Source organism: Alligator mississippiensis, chromosome 10 (genome assembly GCF_030867095.1).
Source record: "Alligator mississippiensis isolate rAllMis1 chromosome 10, rAllMis1, whole genome shotgun sequence".
NCBI classification, from domain to species: Eukaryota; Metazoa; Chordata; order Crocodylia; family Alligatoridae; genus Alligator; species Alligator mississippiensis.
The window spans coordinates 48,205,659-48,227,828 of NC_081833.1; the positions used below are offsets into that span (position 1 = coordinate 48,205,659).

General features: G+C 40.0%; 1 protein-coding gene across 7 annotated transcripts in view; it reads right to left on the bottom strand.

Moving 5' to 3' along the window:
- Nucleotides 1–22,170, bottom strand: part of FTO (FTO alpha-ketoglutarate dependent dioxygenase) — a 420,744-nt gene that overhangs the window by 240,244 nt on the left and 158,330 nt on the right. For 5 of the 7 annotated variants that reach the window (XR_009455260.1, XM_019497458.2, XM_019497457.2 and 2 more), the window contains exon 8: nt 13,795–13,953. The exons of the other annotated variants lie outside the window; for them this stretch is intronic. Coding sequence is in view for 4 of the 5 variants with exons in the window: in XM_019497458.2 (XP_019353003.2) it covers nt 13,795–13,953 (159 nt within the window). In the remaining variant the exon portion in view is untranslated. The remainder of the gene's footprint in view (nt 1–13,794; nt 13,954–22,170) is intronic. 7 annotated transcript variants of the gene reach the window in all.

The following is a 22,170-nucleotide window of genomic DNA, read 5'->3' on the forward strand; positions in this document are numbered from 1 at the left end:
TTCCACACATAGAATCTAATTACTGGGGTCTCATCTTATAACAATGGTTGTCATTTATTTAAGTAAATATGGTCATTCAACCTCATTTCACCTTTTCCAATTCAGTAAAACATAATAAATTCACCTATCTGTACAAAAGACATAGCTTGATAGTCAGACTAATAATTACTTTTTAATCTATTTTATGCAAAGAAATAGTTGGTTATTAAAAATCATAATAAAGAAATCTAATTTACTTCTCCAGGCTTTGAATCAAACCTAATAAGACCATATAACTTATTTATTTAAAATACACATTTAAACAAGATAAATTACAAATGAGAATGGGTACTACCATGGTCATATCAATGGAACCAACAGGTAACCTTCTCCTTCTTTCCTAAAGTGAATTTCACTTTTCTGGGCTAGTGGAACCCATCAAACCTTTATTACAGTGAATAGTGCTTGTCTGAGTATAGTTTGCAGGGTCAGGCCTTTAAATGGGAAATACTACATAAAACTGTCATCTTGGCTTTTTCTTGCTGTATTGTAACTTCTGCAAAAAAAGCTTTGCCTTTTTTTTCTTTTTCTCTCCCCTCCTCCCCTCCCACCCCTCCCATTCAGGCAGTTTTTCAGCATATTACATTTCACAAAACAGCTACTTAGATAACAATGCACACTTTCAAAATTTAGATTCTGGTTTCTCAATTTATTCTTCTTGGGATAGGCCCAATATGTAACCGCTCATTTTCAAAAAAAGGGGTTCACAAAAGTGCCAATTCTTTCACCAATACCAATATTTCATTAATACTAACATAAAAAATACCATTATTTTTCAGTAGTACTGTCATTGATTGTAAATAATTTATAAACCTCTTGTCCCTACATGTAAGAGGGTTTGTTTATATTTAAACACTTTGAGTAGAAAACTGTCTAGGAAACGAAAGATTATCAGACAAGACATGAGACTGTCATGGCAAAATCCTACAGTGCTTTCTCAGACAAAATAACAATTGTGCTAAGTGAGAGATTTACCTAAAATCAGAAATAAAGATTATTGCCTTCACTGTCAGAGAGCCAATGAGTTGGGAGAGGAAATATTTATTCCTCAGCTATTTCACCATCCATCATCACTGTAATTTTTTATGTCCTTCAAGGAGTGATGGTGATGACAAAGAAAAATAAGTAATAAAGAAGATGAGAAACCAGCTTGAAAATAAGTTGCTTGATTTTCATTACAATTATTACGTGAATGATTTTATTTAACACACAAATTGAATATGAAGGAAATAAAATAGCACAGTACATCTCTGCTTTTAGTCTATGCTTCCTCCTCTTCCCTATTAATATTTCTCACTCCTTTCATCAATTTTTGTATTCCTTCTTATCTTAGTCTGTGATCCCAATTCCCATTACCTCATTCTCTTCCTCCCCTTGTTTCGGGCACACTCTTTCCTACTCTATTCTCTCTTGCCATACCTTTCCGCCTCCTCCCACTTACATCTTTCCAACCTCTTCCCTGCAAAACCCACAAAATCTTCTTGCCTTAGACCCTCCTTTCTTTACCCACCCTGATTTTTCATGCTTTTCAACTAAGATCTCCCTCCCTCAGCTCTCTCTATGCTCTAGGGTACAGTAGTGCTGCATACCCACTTCACTCTGCAAAGCAGACAAACTATAGAAACACAGGTCATCCATTTATAAGCATAAATTAAACTAATTAAAGTCTGACTGAAGGCTAGAGAAAAAGGAAAGAGAAAGAAAGAAGCCAAAGGAGTGCTGCATATTTGTATAAGAGAATAAAACTAACCACAGGCCAGCACTTAAATGGCAGACAGCAGTAAAATATTCTTAAACAGAAAGTCATGTAGAAACCCACAGTACCGTATGTAAGGTTCCCTCTGGAACATGTATAGGAAAACAGTCCCTCTAAAATTTTAGGATATCTGCTTTTTATCCCACAAAAAAGAGCTAACTGTCTCCAATGTCTGAGCTTGATTCCTTGCATGCAAGCACAGAATAAGTATGACTCTACATATCTGTAATAGAGAACACAAAATATTATCAAAGCAAAAAGACTAATATCAATCAGTAAGGTTGCACCCTGATCAAACACACAAAGGAGCATGGGGGAAAAGAGAAAAAAAAAAGGCTCATCATAGCAGGACCAGATATAAACATCTCCTCCTCCTCTTCCCTATCCTCTTTTTTTCCCCGTCACCTACCCTTTTTATTCTAAATAAAATTAACAAGTAATCACGGACCTTTCTATTGATTCTGAACCCTTTCCCAGGCTAAAGTTATTACCTGTGAATTTCAAGAAATATTGTTCAGTATGCCAAGGAGGTGAGGCAACACTCACTTTGACCACACAAACCTTGAAATGCTCAAGACAGAGTCAGCATTTTAAGGCTCAGAAAGCACCATTATAATCAACATCTAGTCCTACCCCCTACATGAAGGTCGTAAAAGTTTACCCAGCTATTTCTGTTAAGCCATAACTTCTAACTGAGCCAGTACACAGATTTTTGAAAGACACTGAAGAGTCTTCTCCAAGCACTGAGGCACAGCTCACATACCTACTTCCAACATCTTACTGAGCCCATCAATATTTTTCAATGTCTTTATTTATTCATATGGAATACAGGAACCAAATGACAGAACAAGCTCTAAACAACCTATAAACAATCCCCTATGGCACTAAGGGATAAGATGAGAGTGACAGTTTTAGATTTGCTATCCATTGCAGGGCATCATCAGTAGCCTGGGTGAAGGTCTTCAGTGCAATGGTTAAAACGATAAATAGGACATTCCTCTGTGATGTGTGCTATAGTTGGGATATCACCACACTCACACTTGGGATCTTTAATAAAATTCCATTTATGTAGTAGGTAGTTATATCTACCTTGACCAGTATAAATTCTGTTCAATGTTGTCCATCTCCACCATGATAAAGCAATGCCAAGAGGTTTAGATGTGGAGTCTGTGATAAGAAATGTATTAACAATGTAAATTGTGTTCCAATGCTGGATCTATTTTTCCTTGATGTCAACATTTTTGTTATTCAGCTCTTTTCCCACACTCCAAAATCATCTTCTAAACTTGAGCCTTGGCCTAAGGGAGTCATTAAGTTCCTCAAAAATTGGTAGTGAACTGAATGTATGCTGCTTTTGTAGACTCTTAAAGTAGCTTGTTTACAGTGAAGATGAGGAGATGAGATAAGAGATAAAACAGACAACCAGGAGTGGACCTGCAAATACCTGTTATGAGTCTTATTGTTTCATTCAGTTAAGAGTCAATCAGGCTGGTATGGTGCTCCTGTTCCTAAATGGGGCACAATACACAGTAGAAAACTGGAGGGATGATGGGGGTCCTCCTTTCTCCTAGCCCCCCCATTAAGTGTATTATATCATAATACATGAACAAATGCCATCGACCAGGAGTTCAAATATCTGTTTAGTAGGGGTATGCGAAGCGTCAGTCGCCAATTCGATTTGGAGAAGATTCAGCCCGATTCAGAGGCCAAACCACCAAATACAAATCAAATCGAATCGGGAGACAAAAAAACCCTCTGAATCAATTCAGAATCTCCGAATCATTCCAGAAAAGATTCAGAAATTCGGCGATTCGAAGGCAGTCTTGCAGAGAAACAGAAATTGAGAAGAGGGAGGAGGAGCAGGGGGGAAAAGACTGACATCTGTAGCTAGCCAGTGACTTCTTTCCCAGAGTCCCCTTCCTATCACAGTGCTCTGGGGAAGGGATGCTTCCTAGAATCCCTCTACTTATCCCTATCCAATCCATTTCTTTCAACTTATTCTTCCCCCCAAAACCTCTTATTCATTCTTGTTATTTTTGTTCTTAATTTTTTCCTCCACACTTTTTAAAAAGAAAGCTGTGTTTTACCTGCCTGACAGTGTGTGATCCATCACTGTGGAGGAAACCGCATACATTACACACACACACACACACACACACACACACACACACACACACACATATATATTGTAAACAGAGAGAAGAGATACTAGTCACGCACATACAGTAAACAGAGAAGAGATATTACAGTTACACACACATACAGTAAACAGAGAGAAGAGGTATTAGTTACACATACATATAGTAAACAGAAAAGAAGAGGAGATATTACAGTTACACAAACGCACACAAGTTTTCCAGCACAGCAAACATTATGAAGAGTGCTGGAAAGGCAGGTGCCAGGTCTTCTAGCAGGGGAGGGAGAGGGGATAGAGGGAGTAGGGGAAAGCTGCAAGTTCCCCTCCCTCTGCCCAAACATAGACACATCCTCTTTCCTGGCAGTGATGAATCTTCTGTTTCCAGCAGGAGCAAGAAGGTGGAGGCAGTACCTGTTCCTGCACCTGCACCACCTGCCCTAACACCAGAAATAACCATGAGCACCAGCATGACAGTCTCCATGACCCCAATTTCATCTCCCATTGGGAAGCAGGGGGTGGGGGTAATATAGTGTGGGATCATTTTGAGGTGGCAGATGATCCCCAAGTATGCTATCTCTCAGCACTGATGAAGGCAGGTCAGCCAGTGTAAGGAAGTGAAACACTTCACCACCATGGTGATACTGCTCCATCTCAAGAGGCAGCACCCCCCTGCCCTTTTTCCTCCTCAGCCTGGCACCAGTGGGAGCATGCCCAAAAAGAAGTCCCTCTCTCATTCCAAAGCCCCCATCCCCAAGAAGCAGATCCTGTCGTTTGGGGTGCAGATCTGGGGGCTCGCACCCCCAGGAGGGCTGTCGGGCTGTGCCGGACTCACCCTCGGATCTGCACGCCAGGTAAGAGGAGGCTCAGGCTGCCGCCTGGGACTAGCGCTGAAGCCAAATAAGCCCAGCTTGAAACTCAAAACATTTCAAAACTTTGAGTGCTCTTGTTTCATTTCAAAGCTGTTTTGAAGCCTTTTATTTCATTTCAATTTTGCTGTTTGGAGCTCAAAACGAATCGAAACAGCTTCGAAACTAAACACATGGCAAAATTCCACACAGCCCTACTGGGTAACATCTGAGTCAGTTTTCCATCAAGAAGTGGCTGGCAGTTGACTGAGAAACAGGTGGGGGGGGCCAAGATCTCACCCGCACTGAGAAGGCCCCCTGTTACAGGCTACCATCCCTGCTGGTTTCATCCCGCTCTGCCTTAACACGCGCAAGGCAGACAAGGGTTTTTGGGTCAATCTGATATCTTGTATTAGGCCAACTGAATAGTTGGAGAAATATATGTTAGCAAGCTTTTGGGGTTTAAAACCCTTTTTCAGGATAAGGAATCATCTGCAGTTGTGTGTGCTCTTCCTGGATGGAAGCAATAGTAAAGAAGCCAATGGCTGCCATGCAATACAAGGAAGAAAACCAGTCAGTGAAAATGTAAATTGAGGCATCAGGGGGTGATAAACAGCCTGCAGGGGGCGGGGGACAGGAAGGGGGGGATGTAGCAGGTAAAAGTGGAGATGTACCTGCTACCTGAGGAGCCAGATGTCAGGAAGATTGTAGTGTGTCATGAATCCAATGTCTATATTGAGTCCATGAGTTTCTGTATTTTGGAAGCTGAAGTGAAGTTCATAGGCTCATCTGTGAAAAGTGGTTTGTAAATTCCCTTTGAGGATCAGGCCTAAGAGACTGGAGTCAGAATGGCTTTCTTGTGAGAAATGTAGTTGGGTATTTTTGTCTGCAATAGATTTCTAATGTGCATTCATTCTGGTGTACAGTTGTTGCTTGGCGTCTCCTATGTATTTTCCATGAGGGCATCTGGATGAGATATATAATGTTTCTGAAGGTGCAGGGATAAGATCCAGGAACGGTGATGGTTCTGCTGTAGGATGTAGTAACTGTGGGGGTACTGAAGATATGTTGGCAGGTTTTGTATTTCTTCTCAAGGCATGGTCTGGACCAGGGGTGGGCAAAATGTGGCCCACCAGGCCATTCTATCTGGCCTACGGGGCCCCTAAAAAATTTAGAAAATTAATATTTATCTGCCCTGGCTGCCTGTCACACAGCCCTCGATGGCTTGCCAAAAATCATTAAGAGGCCCTCCATCTAAAATAGCTGCCCGCCCCTGATCTGGACCCATTCGGTGGGTTTTGGGCTGTAGGAAGTTGGCTTCTGGTGATGAGGTTAGCAAGGTTTGGTGCTTGTTGGAAATTAACAAAACACTTTTCACAGATGAGCCTATGAACTTCACTTCATCAGCCTCCAAGATACAGAAACTTATGGAGTCAGTATAGACATTGGATTTATGACACACTATAACCTGCCCGACATCTGACTCCCCAGGTATCTCTCCACTTTTACCTGCTACATCATCCCCCTCCCCCCCCCCCCCGCCCCACCAGTCTGTCTCTTACCCCCTGACACCTCAATTTACACTTTCACTGACTGACTTTCTTGCCTGCATTGCATGCCAACCTCTGGCTTCTTTACTATTCATTATATCCAGGAAGAGCACACACACACCAACTGTAGATGCTTCCTCAGCCTGACAAAGGGTTTTTAAACCTGAAAGTTTACTAAAATATATTTCTCCAACTATTCAGTTGGTCTAATAAAAAATATCAGAGGTACCCTCAAGTGGTCTGTGCTGGGCCCAGGACCCAAAGGAGCAGGGTCAAAGGACCAGGGGCCAACCTCGAGGAATGCCTAGAGCAAGAGGCTCAAGATTCCGACCGGACTGAAGGCAGGTCCAGGGCCTAAGGGGGAGACAAAAGTCCCAGAGAGGGGATCACAGCTGGTTCAGGATGCAATCTGAGAGGCATGGGCTGCAGTGTAAGGGGAGGTACGGAGCTGCAGAATGGATGTCACAGCAAGACATCCAAATGGACAGCCTCCCACCTGGGAAACATCCGAATCAGTTTTCCATCAAGGCGTGGCAGGAAAGAGAGGGGTGGACAGAGATCTAACTGGCACTGGAAAGGCCCCCTGTTATAGGCTACCATCCCTGCTGTTTTCATCCCACTGTGCCTTAACACACACACAGTGTTACACACATTGTAAGTTTTGCTTTGAAAAGTTTGAGGTGCAGTTTCCCAGAAACCCCTGCACCTATCGCCTTGAAACCTGGCAGGTTTCATGGGCTTAGAAGGGGCTGCCAAGCCTGCTGTTTTCATCCCACTGTGCCTTAACACACACACAAAGTCACACGTCATGAGTTTTGCTTTGAACAGTTTGAGGTGCAGTTTCCTATAAGCCCCTGCACCTGTCTCCTTGAAATTTGGCAGGCTTCATGCCCCCTGAAGGGGCTATGATCCCTGCTGTTTTCATCCAAATCTAACAAAAAACCACAACGTTATAGGTATTTCAGTGATTCCCCATTATAGTCTATGGCTGAATCACCAAATCTCTCCGAATCAGTGCAGAATCTGACAAAGTCGATTAGGCTGAATTGATTTGGGACAGTGATCCAAATCGAATCACTGTCCTCTGAATCCAAATCCGAATTGAATACTTCCCTATTCACATAGGCTTACTGTTTAGACTTCCTTGACACTTGTGTTTACTGAATATCTTTCACTGTAAAGGAGACAGGAGTACAATACCTGGAATGTTACTTGTCCTTCCACTATAAAGAAATCCTTCAATATAAGGAGCACCAAAATCTGCCAACTCTGGGTTTAAGTGGGGGGAGATCAAATAAATATACAATTACAAGGATACAACCCATATGGAGTATTTAAAGCTTTTTCTTCCTCTCTTATTTTACTCTAACTTAAGACATGGGCCTTTACCCACAGGAGTGCAGCAGAGCATTGCACACTAAATATATACTAATAGAAAGTCACAAAAAGGAAATGTTCTCCATTATGCATAACTGGTATAAGTCAGAGTAGCAGACAAGTCACTATAAGACTGTATTCCACAATTAGGGTTCCAACCTCCTCCCTCACAAATAACTGACAAAGAATGTCATGAAGAGTTGCTGACACTATCTTCAGGGGGAAACGTAATTTATGTGAGCTAAAGGCTGGGCTGGTCTGGTCTCTGGTCAGTAAAACACTTGTTCCTCTATTTCAAGATGTTCTTTTCATCTTGAGAAGGAGTGGGAAAGAATAAAAAAGAGAGAAGGCTGAGAGTGTAAGGAATAAAGAATGGATCTATCCCTTGTGTTGATGGATCCCCGAATCTGTTGGATAACTTGGAAGTGACTTGTGGCAAATGAGAGTATTTTGGTGAAATACTTTATCCTGAAAGCTTGTTGAAATACTTGTAGAGTGAAATCCCAACTCCCCACAACTTATATTGTAAATAATACAACCAATCTGTTCTGATGCAGTTTCCTGGGTTTTTTGTTGTTTGTATAGCTCTGAGAGGAGGGCCCAATTCTCCCCATTTCAGCCTAGGATAGATTACATCATTGTGAAATGGGGAAGGGTAGGCTCTTAGTCTTTCTTAGTTTGCTGAGTTAAGGCACCATCTCAGCATTGTCTAGACTGAATAGGGTGGACTTGTTACAAACCTGGAATTTGAACCACAGAACTACCAAGCAAGCTGCTCTCATTTCATTTTCAGCCCATCCATGTGAAGGTTTTTCTTGTTTTTTGCCACTTGCTGTGCACAGAAATGCAGCTTATGTGGCATAACCAGTTGAGAAGGCTGGCATTTTGTCATTACAGCGATTCAGCTATGATATGAAACTAGAAGCTTCATGAACTGATAAGTAGTTACCCAAAGACAGTGTTTAGAGTGAGAAGAGGGGAAGACAAGCAAGGAGACCTTCTGTGACATCCAATGAAACTGGATTAGGAAGGATTCCCCCAGCATGAGGGAATCCCCAGATGGGGTAAAATCATCTGCATCATGGCCCTACTACTGCTGCCCTTGGCACAGGGTGTATATATGTCACAACTGCACAAAGGGATGTGGCAGGGCCTATGAGAGCATAATCTGGTGTCCCTGTCTATTTTAGTGGAAACTTGGTGGGGAAGGGAGAGAGGTGTTGCACACTAACGGCCTTATTACACAGTAAGTTTAGGCAGCTTCTGGAGCTCTTGATCCCTGGACTGGCTACATGTTAACACCTTTTAAGTGCCTTAAAGCATTCATTATTAGGCTTAAAGCTACACCACTCAAGGGGAGGATTATCTCCAATTCGCCTAATTTTGTTCCTGTTCCATTACTGTGTGGCTACTTCTCACAGCTATTCCACCCAAGATGAAGTCCTCCAGTGTCCCAGAATGCAGTGGCCCCTCCTGACTCAGAGCAAGCAGAGATGCTGAAGCACAGTGGAGCTGGGCATGGTGCTTTGTCCCCTCGGTACATTGGAAAAGGAGCACAGCTCAGCCAAACCCAAGAATTAGGGCCATCCTGTTTAGAGAGAAGCTAACCTGCAAAGCTAGATGTGCAGAGTGGACCAAGCAGTCATAACTGCACCAGTGGAAGGCTTGCTGAGATCATTCACTAGATCCAGATGCACAAAAGCAAAGGGGAAAGGCAGTTACTGTCAGGCCCCTGAGAGACTCTAAGGGCAGGAACCTCTGACATCAACTATGAGACATATGTAATGACATCACAGCATAGGATTATGTCTTTCCCCTATATGCCCTGTCAGAAGACTGAAGGTAACATACACATTTTGAGAAAAAAAAGAAGGTATCCACATTACTAGGCTCCGCAGCAGGATGGATCTTGCTCTGGAGGTTTGACACCTCTAAAACTGTTGTGTCAGTAGGCATCAGTCACTAGATAAAAATGAGCTTCTGCAGCTGGACCAACTGGTAAAGCCAATTTATTGCTATTGCCCAGGCTTTAAAGATGGCTTCTCAGGAGGGAGGTATACATACATCTATTCCTACTGAGGAAGAGCAGTAAACGGTTCATGCATGTCCTAGCAGCAGTAATCCCTTTGGGAGATTTGTGCTGCTTCCAAATAATTTAAGAACAATTTCTGGAGGGGCTACTCCCAGCATACAGAATTTAGGATGCTATCATGCTCCTATGCCTCCAGCACAAACAGAATTGGGTCCTTTAGGAAACAGACTACAAATAATAAATAGAGAAGTTTTCAAATAAAACAGAAAACACAAAAACTTCAGTGAAAAAAATATATCAAAGGAAGAAACCCATCAAATGCCCAAATAAAAGAATACACCTTTGACCTCTTGTAACTTAAATAAGGTGTTAATCACCAAAGGATTAACACCATCTGCATTATAAATAATATAACTAGTCATCAGGAAATTATAACACCTCATATAATCAAGAAACACTGCAGTCTACCATAGACTTATGCAGAAGCAGTGGAAGGTACTAAGATGAGAAACTAGCTTATTGAATCTTTCTGAACTTGTACAATAACTCAAAGCATTTGGAGAACAGATTAATACTTTAAAGTATTAACATTCATTTTCTCTCTAACATTTTTACAAGTATGCATATAATAATATCAAAACATTAAACGTTATGTTTACATAATACTAATGAAAGACTTCTGCACTGTGGAAAACATTCAGTCATACCTTTATTGTATTAAACTCTATTACCTTTCAACATACTTTAAGTTCCCTTGTGATTTCCCACTTGGTTTAATAAAAGGTATCATTATGGAACCAAGAGTTCTAGTTTTTTGTATGTTTTCTTGTCTCAGACCAACATAGCTACCAAGTACACCCTTTAAAATCCCCTGGCATTTTAGTTGTCTGTTGTGCTCCCTCCACCCAACTACCTTATAATTCTCATTTGGCTCTGAAATCAATTTGTGACATCATGGTCTTATCCATAGCAAAAGAGTATAGCACTTTTAGTATAGGATAATGGTTTCACAAAAGTATCAAGGATGTACTTTTAGTTAAGCACAAATATCTACAATAACAACTTGAAAAAAATCCTTAGTAGCCACTCAACACCTGCCATTAACTGAAATAATTCTAACTACAAACCCTATTCTATACTTTGTACATAGGTAAAAGCTCAGTGGAATATTAGATATTGTACTAACAATTTCATATGATAAAGAGATTTAAATATCTAATACTTCTTTCAGATAGCAGAAGTTTACACAGGTTAAACAAGACATCACAATAGAAAGTTAATCTTTGTAGCATTAAATATACCAACTAACTGCATAACAAAATTCCTCTCTCTAGTTATTTGCAACTTAGTTCCCTCTGCTGGTTGGATGCTAATATGACCACGATACTTTTAAAAATAACTATTTTATGATACCGCAAGAACAGTTTAGTAAATAGTATATACATTGACTACATCATAAGGTAAGAGGTAAACAAACATTTGTTATGCTATAAATCATGCTTATAAGTTTCTTGTCATTTACATATACACTTACCTGAGCTAACAAGGAATAAAGGAGGCCTTATGAAAATAAATAAAAAGAAAAGTACTAGTACACATTAGCACATACATCTCAGGAAATCAATACATGCAAGTAATTTCTGCTTTATTTGTTTTCATTTTTTAAATGAATATTTGTTCCAACAGGCTCTAAATCAGAAGAGGAAGAGAGAAAAGTTGTCTCATGATTACTATTCCTGACTTGATAACTGAACAGCTCACCTCAAGTTGACTGGTAGGGTGGAATCATGATGCCAAAGCTTGCCCAAGTAGCATTCAATCCCGTCACATCCCCAAAGAAGAGTTTCTTAGGGGGGACAGTGATTCATACTATATTTGCATTTTTCCCCATTTAGGGATCACATTAATTGTAGGGGGAGGAAATGCACATCTTTATTAGGGATGTACAAAGCTTCAGTCCTGGATTTGATTTGGTGGATGTCGTAGAGCACTGAGGTGCCCTGCTCCTAAAGAGGAGAAACTGCTAGAGAAAGAACCCTAGCAGTGAATAAGGAGCCCAGCTGGTGGTTGCCAGGGCAACTGGAGTCAGCAAACGACCCACACCTACCAGCGGTCAGCTGTCTGCAAGGGCAGGGCCTGGCTCTCATAAAGCCCAGGAGCTGAGGCCAGAGGCAGTTCCCTGCCAGCAGCCAGAGAGGCAGGAGCTCTTAAGCCAGGATGCGAGAAGAGGCCTGACCGCAGGTACAGCTTAAGCTGAGTAAAGGATGGCAGCTCTAAGATGTCTGAGCAACATGGTTGTAGCCAGGCGGCTTTAAGTTATGTTACAGCCTAGGGGTTTGTGTTTTGCTTTGTTATTGTTACACCGGTGGTTTGGGTGAGGCTATCAGGGGATGGAGGAGGCCTCATAGGGAACCCACAGCAGCATGGAGACCCCAGCGCCAGTGAGGGCGTGGCGTACCGGGTGCATAGACCCCAGCCCTAGGAGGGGGCACTACTGAGACACCCCAGTGCGGACGTGGTGAGCCCCAGAGAGGGGGCGCTATTGAGAAGCCCCAGTGCAGGTGCACTGAGTCCCAGAGAAAGGGGGTAGCAGTGCGCTGAGCCCCAAGAGACGGGGGGGGAGCTTTACCGAGAAGGCCCTGAGACGGGGGGGCTTTACTGAGAAGGCCCAGTGTGAGCACGGAGAGCCCCAAGAGAGAGGCGGCATTCCTGAGAAGGCCCCAGAGAAGGGGGCAGCACTTAACAAGGTCCAAGGAGAGGGCAGCAGTACTGAGGAGCCCCAGAGAAGGGGGCAGTATTATCGAAAGGGGCAGCATTGTGTAGAAGGCCCTGGAGAGAAGGGCGGCGTTATTGCGAAGGCCCCAGAGAGAGGGCGGTGCTGCAGAGGATCCCTGAGAGAGGGAAGCGCTACGGAGAGGACCCCAGAGAGGGCAAGTGTATTTGACAGACCAACGTCTATTCCACCTGCGAGGCTTGGGGCATGGCATAAGGGGTGGTTGGAGCCACGCATATCCCTTAAGGCTAGGGTGCCCGGGAAGCACCCATCATAGAGTGAGACCCACGAAGAGTCCAGGAAACCACGGGGTCTGAGTCAACACCGAGAAGTGACCAAGAGGGCATAAGGCAGCCTCCCAAACTTATTTAAACATCAAAGACATGGCAGGCAAGAATTAGAGGGTGCCCTTGGGCCGACTTGGCATGGAGGAAGGGGGCCTTAAGGAGATCACGGCCCTCCGGTAGGACCCCACCGTGACAGGGGAGATTCGGCCCAATTCAGTCGCCAAATCTCTGAATCTGAAGCGAATCAGAGAACCCTTTAAGCTCTCTGAATCGAACTACAACCCTCCAAATTGATTCAAAAGATTCGGTGATTCAGACATAGACACAGCTTTAAATGGTTTTTTTCTACACACCTCTAGATACCAGGTGACTCATGAATGTTGTGATGCTGGGGTGGATGGAGCATCCCACAGGAGCGCAGTGGGGTCCCCAGCACGCTCGGCAGCAGACCCGGAAGTGGAGCAAAAACACTTCTGATCCACTTTCAGGAACGCCAGGGAGCATGCAGGGGGCTCCCCCTGCGCCCTCTCAGCTCAATGACTGGTGCTTTCTGGGTCGGGGGGGGGGAGCACCTAGGGTCTTCCCGCGACCGATCGCCAAGCTGGGGACAGGGAGCATGAGAGAGCCCCCCAACATGCTCCCCAGACCCAGAAGTGTACTGGAAATACATCCGGTCCACTTCTGGGTTCACCAGTGAGCACATGTGGAGCCCCCCGCACTCCTGTGGGACGCTCCATCCACCCCAGCATTGCAGCATTCACAAGCCATGCTGGTACCTCAAGGTATGTAGAAAAAACATTTAAATCTGCGTCTATGTCTGAATCACTGATTCTCCTAATCAGTATTGAATCTTCAGATTTGGATTCAGCCAAATTGAATCAGAGACAGTGATCCGAATCAACGAATCAAATCACTGTCCCAGATTCAGGCCAAATCCAAATTGAATAGGACCCACCTCACACACACCTAATCCTTATAACAATGTTGTGACTGCTTACCTTCTTCACATAAACAAGTACAGGAAGAGAAGAAAATGCCATAGGATCAGCTGGCCCTTCTCCCAGCATGGAGGAAAAACAAGATCTGTGAAAGTTCTCTCCACACACAGAAAACAGAAGTTGCAGGTAGGGGTGACTGGACTTCTGTGTTTGGCGAACCTAAAAAATGAAGCCTTAAACTGCTTTAGATGATAACTATTAAATTCCACAATACATCCTCAGTAAAAGACATCTTCCTTTAAAAGTATGTCCATTTGCAATATGATACTGGTGACTTTCACCTTTTTCAAACCCACCACAAAAACCTGTAAGATTCACCTAGCCTTGTTTCAGCCCACAACTATGTAATATAGTTTATAAATGAATTATATGTTAGGCTGTTCCACAAAAAGAAATCAGAGCTTAATTAGGTTAACTAAGCTGATTAAGCCATGCACTTTCACCTACTGCCAGAAATATTTAGCCCTGGAGCCATCCTAAAGACACCTCATGCAGCGCATTACATGTTTTATAGAGATACTGTACATTTTCCACCACTGCGGATGGAAAAAGAAGCCAACACCCCCATGTCAACCTTCCTGCAAAAGAGCAGAACAAGTATCAACTGCTAAAGCAGCTGTTTACATTCTCTTCAAGAAAAGTGAGAAAGAAAGAAAAGGGAAGAGCCTCAGTTGAGAAAATAGTATCCAGAAACCCCACACCTCTTAGTGCTCCTATTGCAATTATTGTATAACTTAGGGTCTTAAATTCTGCCTCTGGTATTACTGCTGGATTCTGTAAAAAGCTCGGACAAACAAGTTTTAAATGAAATAGTTGTCAGCTAATTAAGATCAGTCTTTTTCCTTTGCTGCACCTAATGAGTTCAACATTGCTAAGCAATGCTTTAAATCTTTCAATCCTTCAAAATGTCAAAAAGTACTTTTCTTGTAAAATTTTAAAAGTAGCTAAATAACAAAATGATTATCTTTGCATCTGCTGGTAGAAGGGTGCTGCTCTGAGTCTCAGAGATTTCTGGCACAGCGAGAAAACCTGGTCAATTTCAGATCCTTTCCTGGGACCTGTCTGAAGTGTCGACAAGCAGCTAAACTGAATATTAATACACTCTCCATCATCAAAAGCTGTTGCATACCCAAAGGATGAGAAATATTTTAATCAGCTTTCAGCTTGTCTAGCAAAACTCAGTTTATTCCTTTGGGATTATACATCTATGTGCTCAATTTTTGTCTTTGTGCTCTCTCTATATTTTACTTTTGAAACTAGCAGTAAAGAATCCAAATCTGCTGTTTTGTTGGGAAAAGCCATCTAATGCTGTGATTCAATTATAGTACTGTACATTTAACAAGAAAATCTAGACTGAAAAGTGGAAGAAAAAAATAATTGAGAAAACAGCTGTTTCATTCTGTTTTTAAACAGTAGAGAAATCCCTGGCCTAGTTTATTTTTTAAACAAATATTTAAATAAAATCTGATGACTTTTCAGCATGTGCTTTCTCAACATCCATTTTTAACAAGCTTCATACAAGATATTATCATAAGATTTTTTGAGTGACAGTTCCTTGGAGGAATTACAGTTCTAGTGTTGACAAATATTTACACACAGAGACACACACAGATTTTCTATTATGAATACATGAACCACTTGAAGTTAAACAGTGGCCAAGGTTTAGGTTGTTTCTTCCTTTTTTAATATCTTTAATAAATAAAATTATAGTAGAGTGGAGCTTGGCTTTACTGTAATTCCAATGAGAGACTGAGCCAATTATTGTGCTGCTGTGCTAATGAAAATACTGTATAAGAGTCAACAGGGAAGGACCGTATCTAGTGAAAAATATTACCATGCTAACATCACTTCATGTTTTTAAACCCTAAAGCCTCAGACTAAGATAGACTCAGCAGTCCTTGTGCTTCTTTCTATGAAGCTATGTATAACTTCTATACATACTTACAGTCTTTGTATTTTGGTCCACTGTTCCCAAGGTGGTACATACAGCAGAGAAGTGCTGCCATTATTTTGGTTCTTCCCCTTATGAAGAGATGTCTGGCACACAGAGGGTACATCTCCACGTGACCTTAATGTAATGCAATCAATTCTGGAGCAGATAAAGCCAGAGTGAACTGCTCTGAGGTGCAATGTCTACACATGCGCCTATGACAACATCAATTTGACCCTGGGCAGAAGAAGCCGCCAGCTGGGAGGGCAGACTGGGTGCAGCTTACGGCCCCAGTCAGTGTTCACACGTATTTCAGAGCACTAAATGACCCCACCATAACACAATACTGTCCCTAACAGAACTATCTTACAGTGGAGTTAATTAACTTACTGCACCCTAATGTAGACTGTGATGCTATAACATGCACATGTAGCCTGTGGAGCTTTCCTGTGGAACTAATTAGCTAACTCCGCAGTAAAGTGCACATATAGGTGTACCTAGAAAGTATGAATCTGTACCTGGGAAAGGCTTTCAAGAAGGTGTTCTGCCACTGATGCATTTGGTCAGAACCCACAACCGAGATCATTGTGTAGATAGGATTTTGGGTAAAAAGCCTCAGCATACAGTGCTTTCACCAACTAACAGTAAAATAATTACCATGCAAACACTTCTCCACTGACATTGCCCATCAGTGTGAAACAGTATCTGCCTTTTTCATTTGTGCAAAGGTATAAACTATAATAGCCTGATACCATAAAGTGCTTGCAGCTTATGAGCTACTATTTTAACCAATACAAATGTGAAGTTGGACAGAAAATGATGTTTAATGGCTAGGAGCAGTGCAATGCATAAATACTATTTCATTCCATCACTGAATTACTAGGCGAGATTACTGCAAATCTTATCAAATTTAAGACCCCTACCTCTCATTGCAGTAACGTGTTGTTAGCTCCCAAACAGGGATTTGTGAAACACCAGAAACATCAACACTAAGTATTGCTATTAAATATAAATATGTATATGTGTGTCATGTAAGCTATTGATAATAATACCTATTATAGGCATTTGAGTTGCACAAACTGTCACATGTCCCTTTAACCAATAACCACATTTTGCTGAATACCAACACATACTACACTAGGTCATATCCAATGGCATAACTCTATAGACATGATTCTTGATCAGGTCTGAATTTGGTTCATTGTGACTAGTCTTTAATTCACTCTATTATTATTTTACGAAGATTCAAATTGAGTACTATGAAAAGGGACACTGTTTAGTCCAATTGTGATAAACAATCACATAATTACATAGAAACAAATTAAGAAGATTTGTTATGCTTAAACTTTAAATAAAAAAGCCTCTACTGTGAGAATTATTTAGAGTTCAGACTCACTGGCAGTCCAAGGAGGACTGCCAAAACCTGATGTTAAGTAGAGACATTTGAGAAAAGCCAATAATTATTTTCCTGCTGCAGCATGGTAAACATTAAATAGATAAGCTGCATTTTATTGTGACTACAGCTTCAGGATTACTAAACGGAAGTGTGCACTAAGCAAAAGAAATGAAAAGACTCGCCCAAAAACTCATAAGAGCCTGGACTGGAAATTGAAATGGATCCCTGGATTTCATAAGGTGGATGATCAGAGTGTGCTAAACAGGCTAAGCTCCTGCAATTGGATTCACACGGATGGAACGCTGCCCCTTTGAGGTAGAACTTATCTATGCCCTGATTTTTCAATTGGATACATGCAATGAAAATTCTTGCATCCATACAAAGCTCCACTGAGCCCCAACTTTTCTTTCACTGCTAAGTTAATATGTAAATAGCTATTTCTTTAGGAGTGATTTTCTCTGTATCGGGGGTGTGTGTGTGTGTGTGTGTGTGTGTGTGTGTGTGTGTGTGTGTGTGTGTGTGTGCGCGCGCACGCGCGCGCGCGCAACACACACACACTCTAGATATTTGCATCTTTTCAGTTATAGTAATTTTTTTTAAATGCGGTATTCAAGCTGGAAAGAGTACTGTAAGTTTGGCAGCTAAATATCTATTTTAGGCACAGATGTTTTGACTGGGGCATATGGTTTTGAAAAACTGAGCTTAAGTTACTTGTTTTAGTTAGGCAGAAATTTAGTGACAAAACTAGGATTAAAAGAACCCAGAAATCCTGACTCCCATTCTCAAACCTAATGCATCAAATCACAGTGCCTTGCATGCAAAGGCATTGAATTAGTCTGAGCTTCTGTCTTCCTGTCTGTAAAATGAGATTTGTGATTTTCTTTATAAGAGATGAAATTCTGGTGAAAATGATGATAGATGCAAAAAAAAGTTTTTTCACCTAATATTTTCCAATTAGAGAAAGGATTGGTGATCAGACAAAATAACAGATGCCCCAGTGGCTGGAATCAGTAACTGCTAAAAAAGCATCACTTCATTTGCTTACATACACATATTTAAAAGGAAAACTAAAATGCAGTTCTACATCTGCCTAGGCTGCAGGAATTTCTAGCTGGCCTTAGCAACTAGCACAGGAATGACAACACACACAACACAGTTCTTATAAAGTCACTAAAATGAAGTAATAGGAGAAATGTGCTTAATAAATATTAGTTGTACTGTGAAATAATTACAGCAGCTTAAATGTTGACACTTTTGTCATACTGCCATTTGACATCATGTCCCTTATAAACCAGAAATCCCTTAGTTTATTACTTAGTCATAATAAAAGTTACTTCTGCCAGAAACCAAGAATATTGTTTCAACCTACTATCTCATCGTTTAACATATTTGTATTTTTATATGCACACACATACACATACTTCTAAATTTTAAGAGTGAGTGAAAATAAAACAGAAGCTTTGTGATATTTTATTCATCTTGTTGCCATCTAACCCTGATCTAGTAGCCACGTATTTTAAGTATTGTGGAGAATAAACTGAATAACTGGCCTAATTAAGAATGGTCAACCATGTATTTATTAATCTTTTTCATCAAAAGCTAAAAGATATTTTAAAATGCTAATATTTTACTACTTCCAGCAGATGGCAATTTATTCATAATTTTGTCCTTCTTAAAGCATAATATGAAATTTCCAATCAGAAACCAAGCTATTAAAAGTGACAATACTACCCCAAAAAAAGGAAATCTTAAGCCCAAGTATGTAAATACATAAATAACTAAATCAAAAGTAAATCATTTATTACATTTTGATATGTGATCAAGATATCTGCAGTTTGCAAAATTATACATCTTAATAAACCACACTAATCTTACAATGAAGGCCTAATCCTGCTCCTATTAAAGTCAGTGATGTGATTCCCATGACTTTGATAGAGTAATATCAAATACCAAAACATACCATATATTAGTTATATCATTGTATACTCTCTTCAGTTTGAAGGCTAGCATACTTTATAAGCACTTCATTAAAAAATAAATTGATATGTATGTACACAAGCACACATGGATAGGCAAGGCATATGCACAAATGTGATAGCTTAGAACATGCAAACTGATCTGTGTCAGCAGGATCTCCAAAAGTCTATGGTGCACAATACAAGAATAGAGATCGACCTATATGAATTTAATTGTGAGACAGACCGGGGGCGAGGGGGAGGTGTCTGAGTGTTTAGGTTTCTGTACTTTGTGCCATAGCCGTACCATTATCTTAACCAACATCATGTCTCTCTTTCCCCGTGCTTTATATACATATATATATTTTATATATTCTATAAAATGCATTCATGACTATATATAAAATATAGATAAAGACAAATATTTTATTTAAATCAACACTGAGATTATTACACAAACCGAGAGAAGTCTAGTTATTCAAATTTGAAGGGGAACTTCCACACATACTTTCCCCACACATTTGTATAAGCAAATCTTATTTCCCCTGAGCTGGGATAGTATATTGTAACTTTGAGCTTATTGGGTTATGACAGTTTGTGTTACAACCTTAATGTTTTCAAGAGCTGTTTTTTCAGTATGTTACGAGTTGCAAGGCTGCTCTGCTTAACATTCCTAGTTTATAATAGAAATGTTATATAATAGAAATGTTAAGAGTACTTCATTCAAACACAGCTCAGATCTCAACTAGCTCATGTAAGGGTTAAAAACAGAAAGTGCTATCCACTGGTTTGCTCTGATGTTCCTGTAGATATTGTCACTGGATGTATCCTCAGTAGAATTCTATTCAACACCTCTGTCTTTAAGTACAAAGCTGTAGGCTGTAGCAGCTTTAGGAAACATAAGTATCCTTTTTTCTGCTGCACAGTATCTGTGTGTGAAATTCTCTAAAGGGGTTTAAGTATTTACCCTGAACACTATCAGACAGTTTCTAAAATTTTCCTTATCCTGTTGCAAAAACACTTCAAAGAGAATCATAAACACAGTCCTTTGTGCTTTCAGCACACATTTTGTTTTGGAGGCTTAAGTCTGAATTCTCTCAGAATTGTAAATATATTTTCAGGAAGATGTAGTACACAACAATTTTTTAAATTTTTGCTAGTGATTCTACAGTAAACAATACAGAACCTTCTTTTCTGAAGAGTGAAAATATTGGGGTCAAATAAATTTGAGGGAGACAAAAGGAAAGAGAATCTTCAAGGGCTGGTGGTTTTGAAATTAAAGATACTTTTCTAAGAAGGTTTTGCTCTTGGTCTACATAAAAAAACACCATATAAAAATCTTTTTTTAAAGAGTCTGGTATAAACAGATAAGAAGAGTCCAGCAATCCAGAAGACATGGCTGAAATTTGGTCCTTTGAGTTGCCATGTTGTACCTATATTTCACAGCTCATTAGGCAAATATGATCACCCAGCCGTCCAATAAAGGACCATGAAAACTGTGATATCTATGCACAATAGGAAAGTTAAGGATGAAATTTAAATCTCAGCTCAGAAATAACTGAATTTTTACAGTTAAAAGTCAGAATCTTATAATTTCTATAGCCCTGCATATTTCTCCAAGCTATGAACAAATATTCACCGGTCTTTTTTTAAACGAATTTCTTAAATATGTTAGCTGTTAAAAAATGTCAGTTTCTGAAAAACAGGAGGATTTATTTTAAAAAATATTCATTCTTTGCCTTATAGCTCATCATGATTATTTTTGCACTGTTACACTTGGTGATATAGCTAGACATTTAAAGCTTTGTTTTTGATTAAGAAAGAACACAAAAATATATTATTGCATTAGGTTGAGATAATGTATGTTAAGTTTCAGCTTAGATTGAAGTTTTACCACCAAACGTTACGTCTCTGAGAACAGTGGCTCATAAGAGAAACTTTCTTATGTTCATATGCAGCAGTGGTAGAAAATAATGAAATAGAACTCAAAAAGAAAAAAAAATAATTTAACAAGCATATGGCCTTACTTCCTTATATCAAGTTGAGATAGATTAAAAAGGATTCTATTGAGGATAACAGTAGTAACAAGCATCATGCTTAGCTACATAGCTACAAAAAGGAACCCCAAGAGGAAACAATTGTGTTTAAAGATATCAGATAGAATGGAATGACACCTTGCTGATTATAATCACATAAAATGTGTACATTTCTGTATTTATAGCACATTTAAAAAAATAAAAGAATGATATGTCATACTTAATAACTATTAGCTATTTTAGGATATCAAAATAGTGTAACAGATTATTAAATCACTTGAATTTAAACTACAGTATTAATAATTATATTCCAAAAACTTACGTGTTACTTCTATATGCTTCATTCTTTTAAGTGAAATCTTTTATAGCAGGCAGACAGTTGTGTTATTAACTAGAGCTTGCAGTTGTTTATATATTTCTGTATGTTTTAGTACCATGATTTTTTCCCCTTTGCCAAATTCTTACATAAATGGGTGGGATTAAATGGAGCCTAGCCTACCTAACATAATTATATATGTTGTGATTTTATACTGCAATGAAACTGATACATTTTAATAATCCCAGTCTTGGCTCTTACCCACTAAAGTCAATAAAGGTTATTAAGGCCAACTGCCATATAAATACATTGCTATGTTGCTAAATGGACTGTCAAAGCAGGAAATACAATTCATACCATACAACACTAGTAGTGTCTTCGTTTTTAAAAGGAACACTGGATATATTAAAAAAAAGTCTTTAAGATTTGTCATTCAGACGTAAAATCATAAGTAGTCTCTATTTCCATTTCACAAGCAAAAACATTCCATTGCACTATGTTTTGTTTCACCAAATTTACAATAGAATAAAAATAAAAAAGTCATAGGATTTCCACAATTCTTCCTGCTTTGGCAGGGTGTTAAACATTTTTATAGGTAAAATAAATGTCAGTTTGCGAGGTTTGCATGATACCAGACCCTGAGAGACAAATTGTCTCTCCACTGAATCTCAGAACAGCTATAGCAAGACTTCTTCACATCACATGAGATTTCAGCTTTTCAGACTTCTCTTTACCCAGAAAGC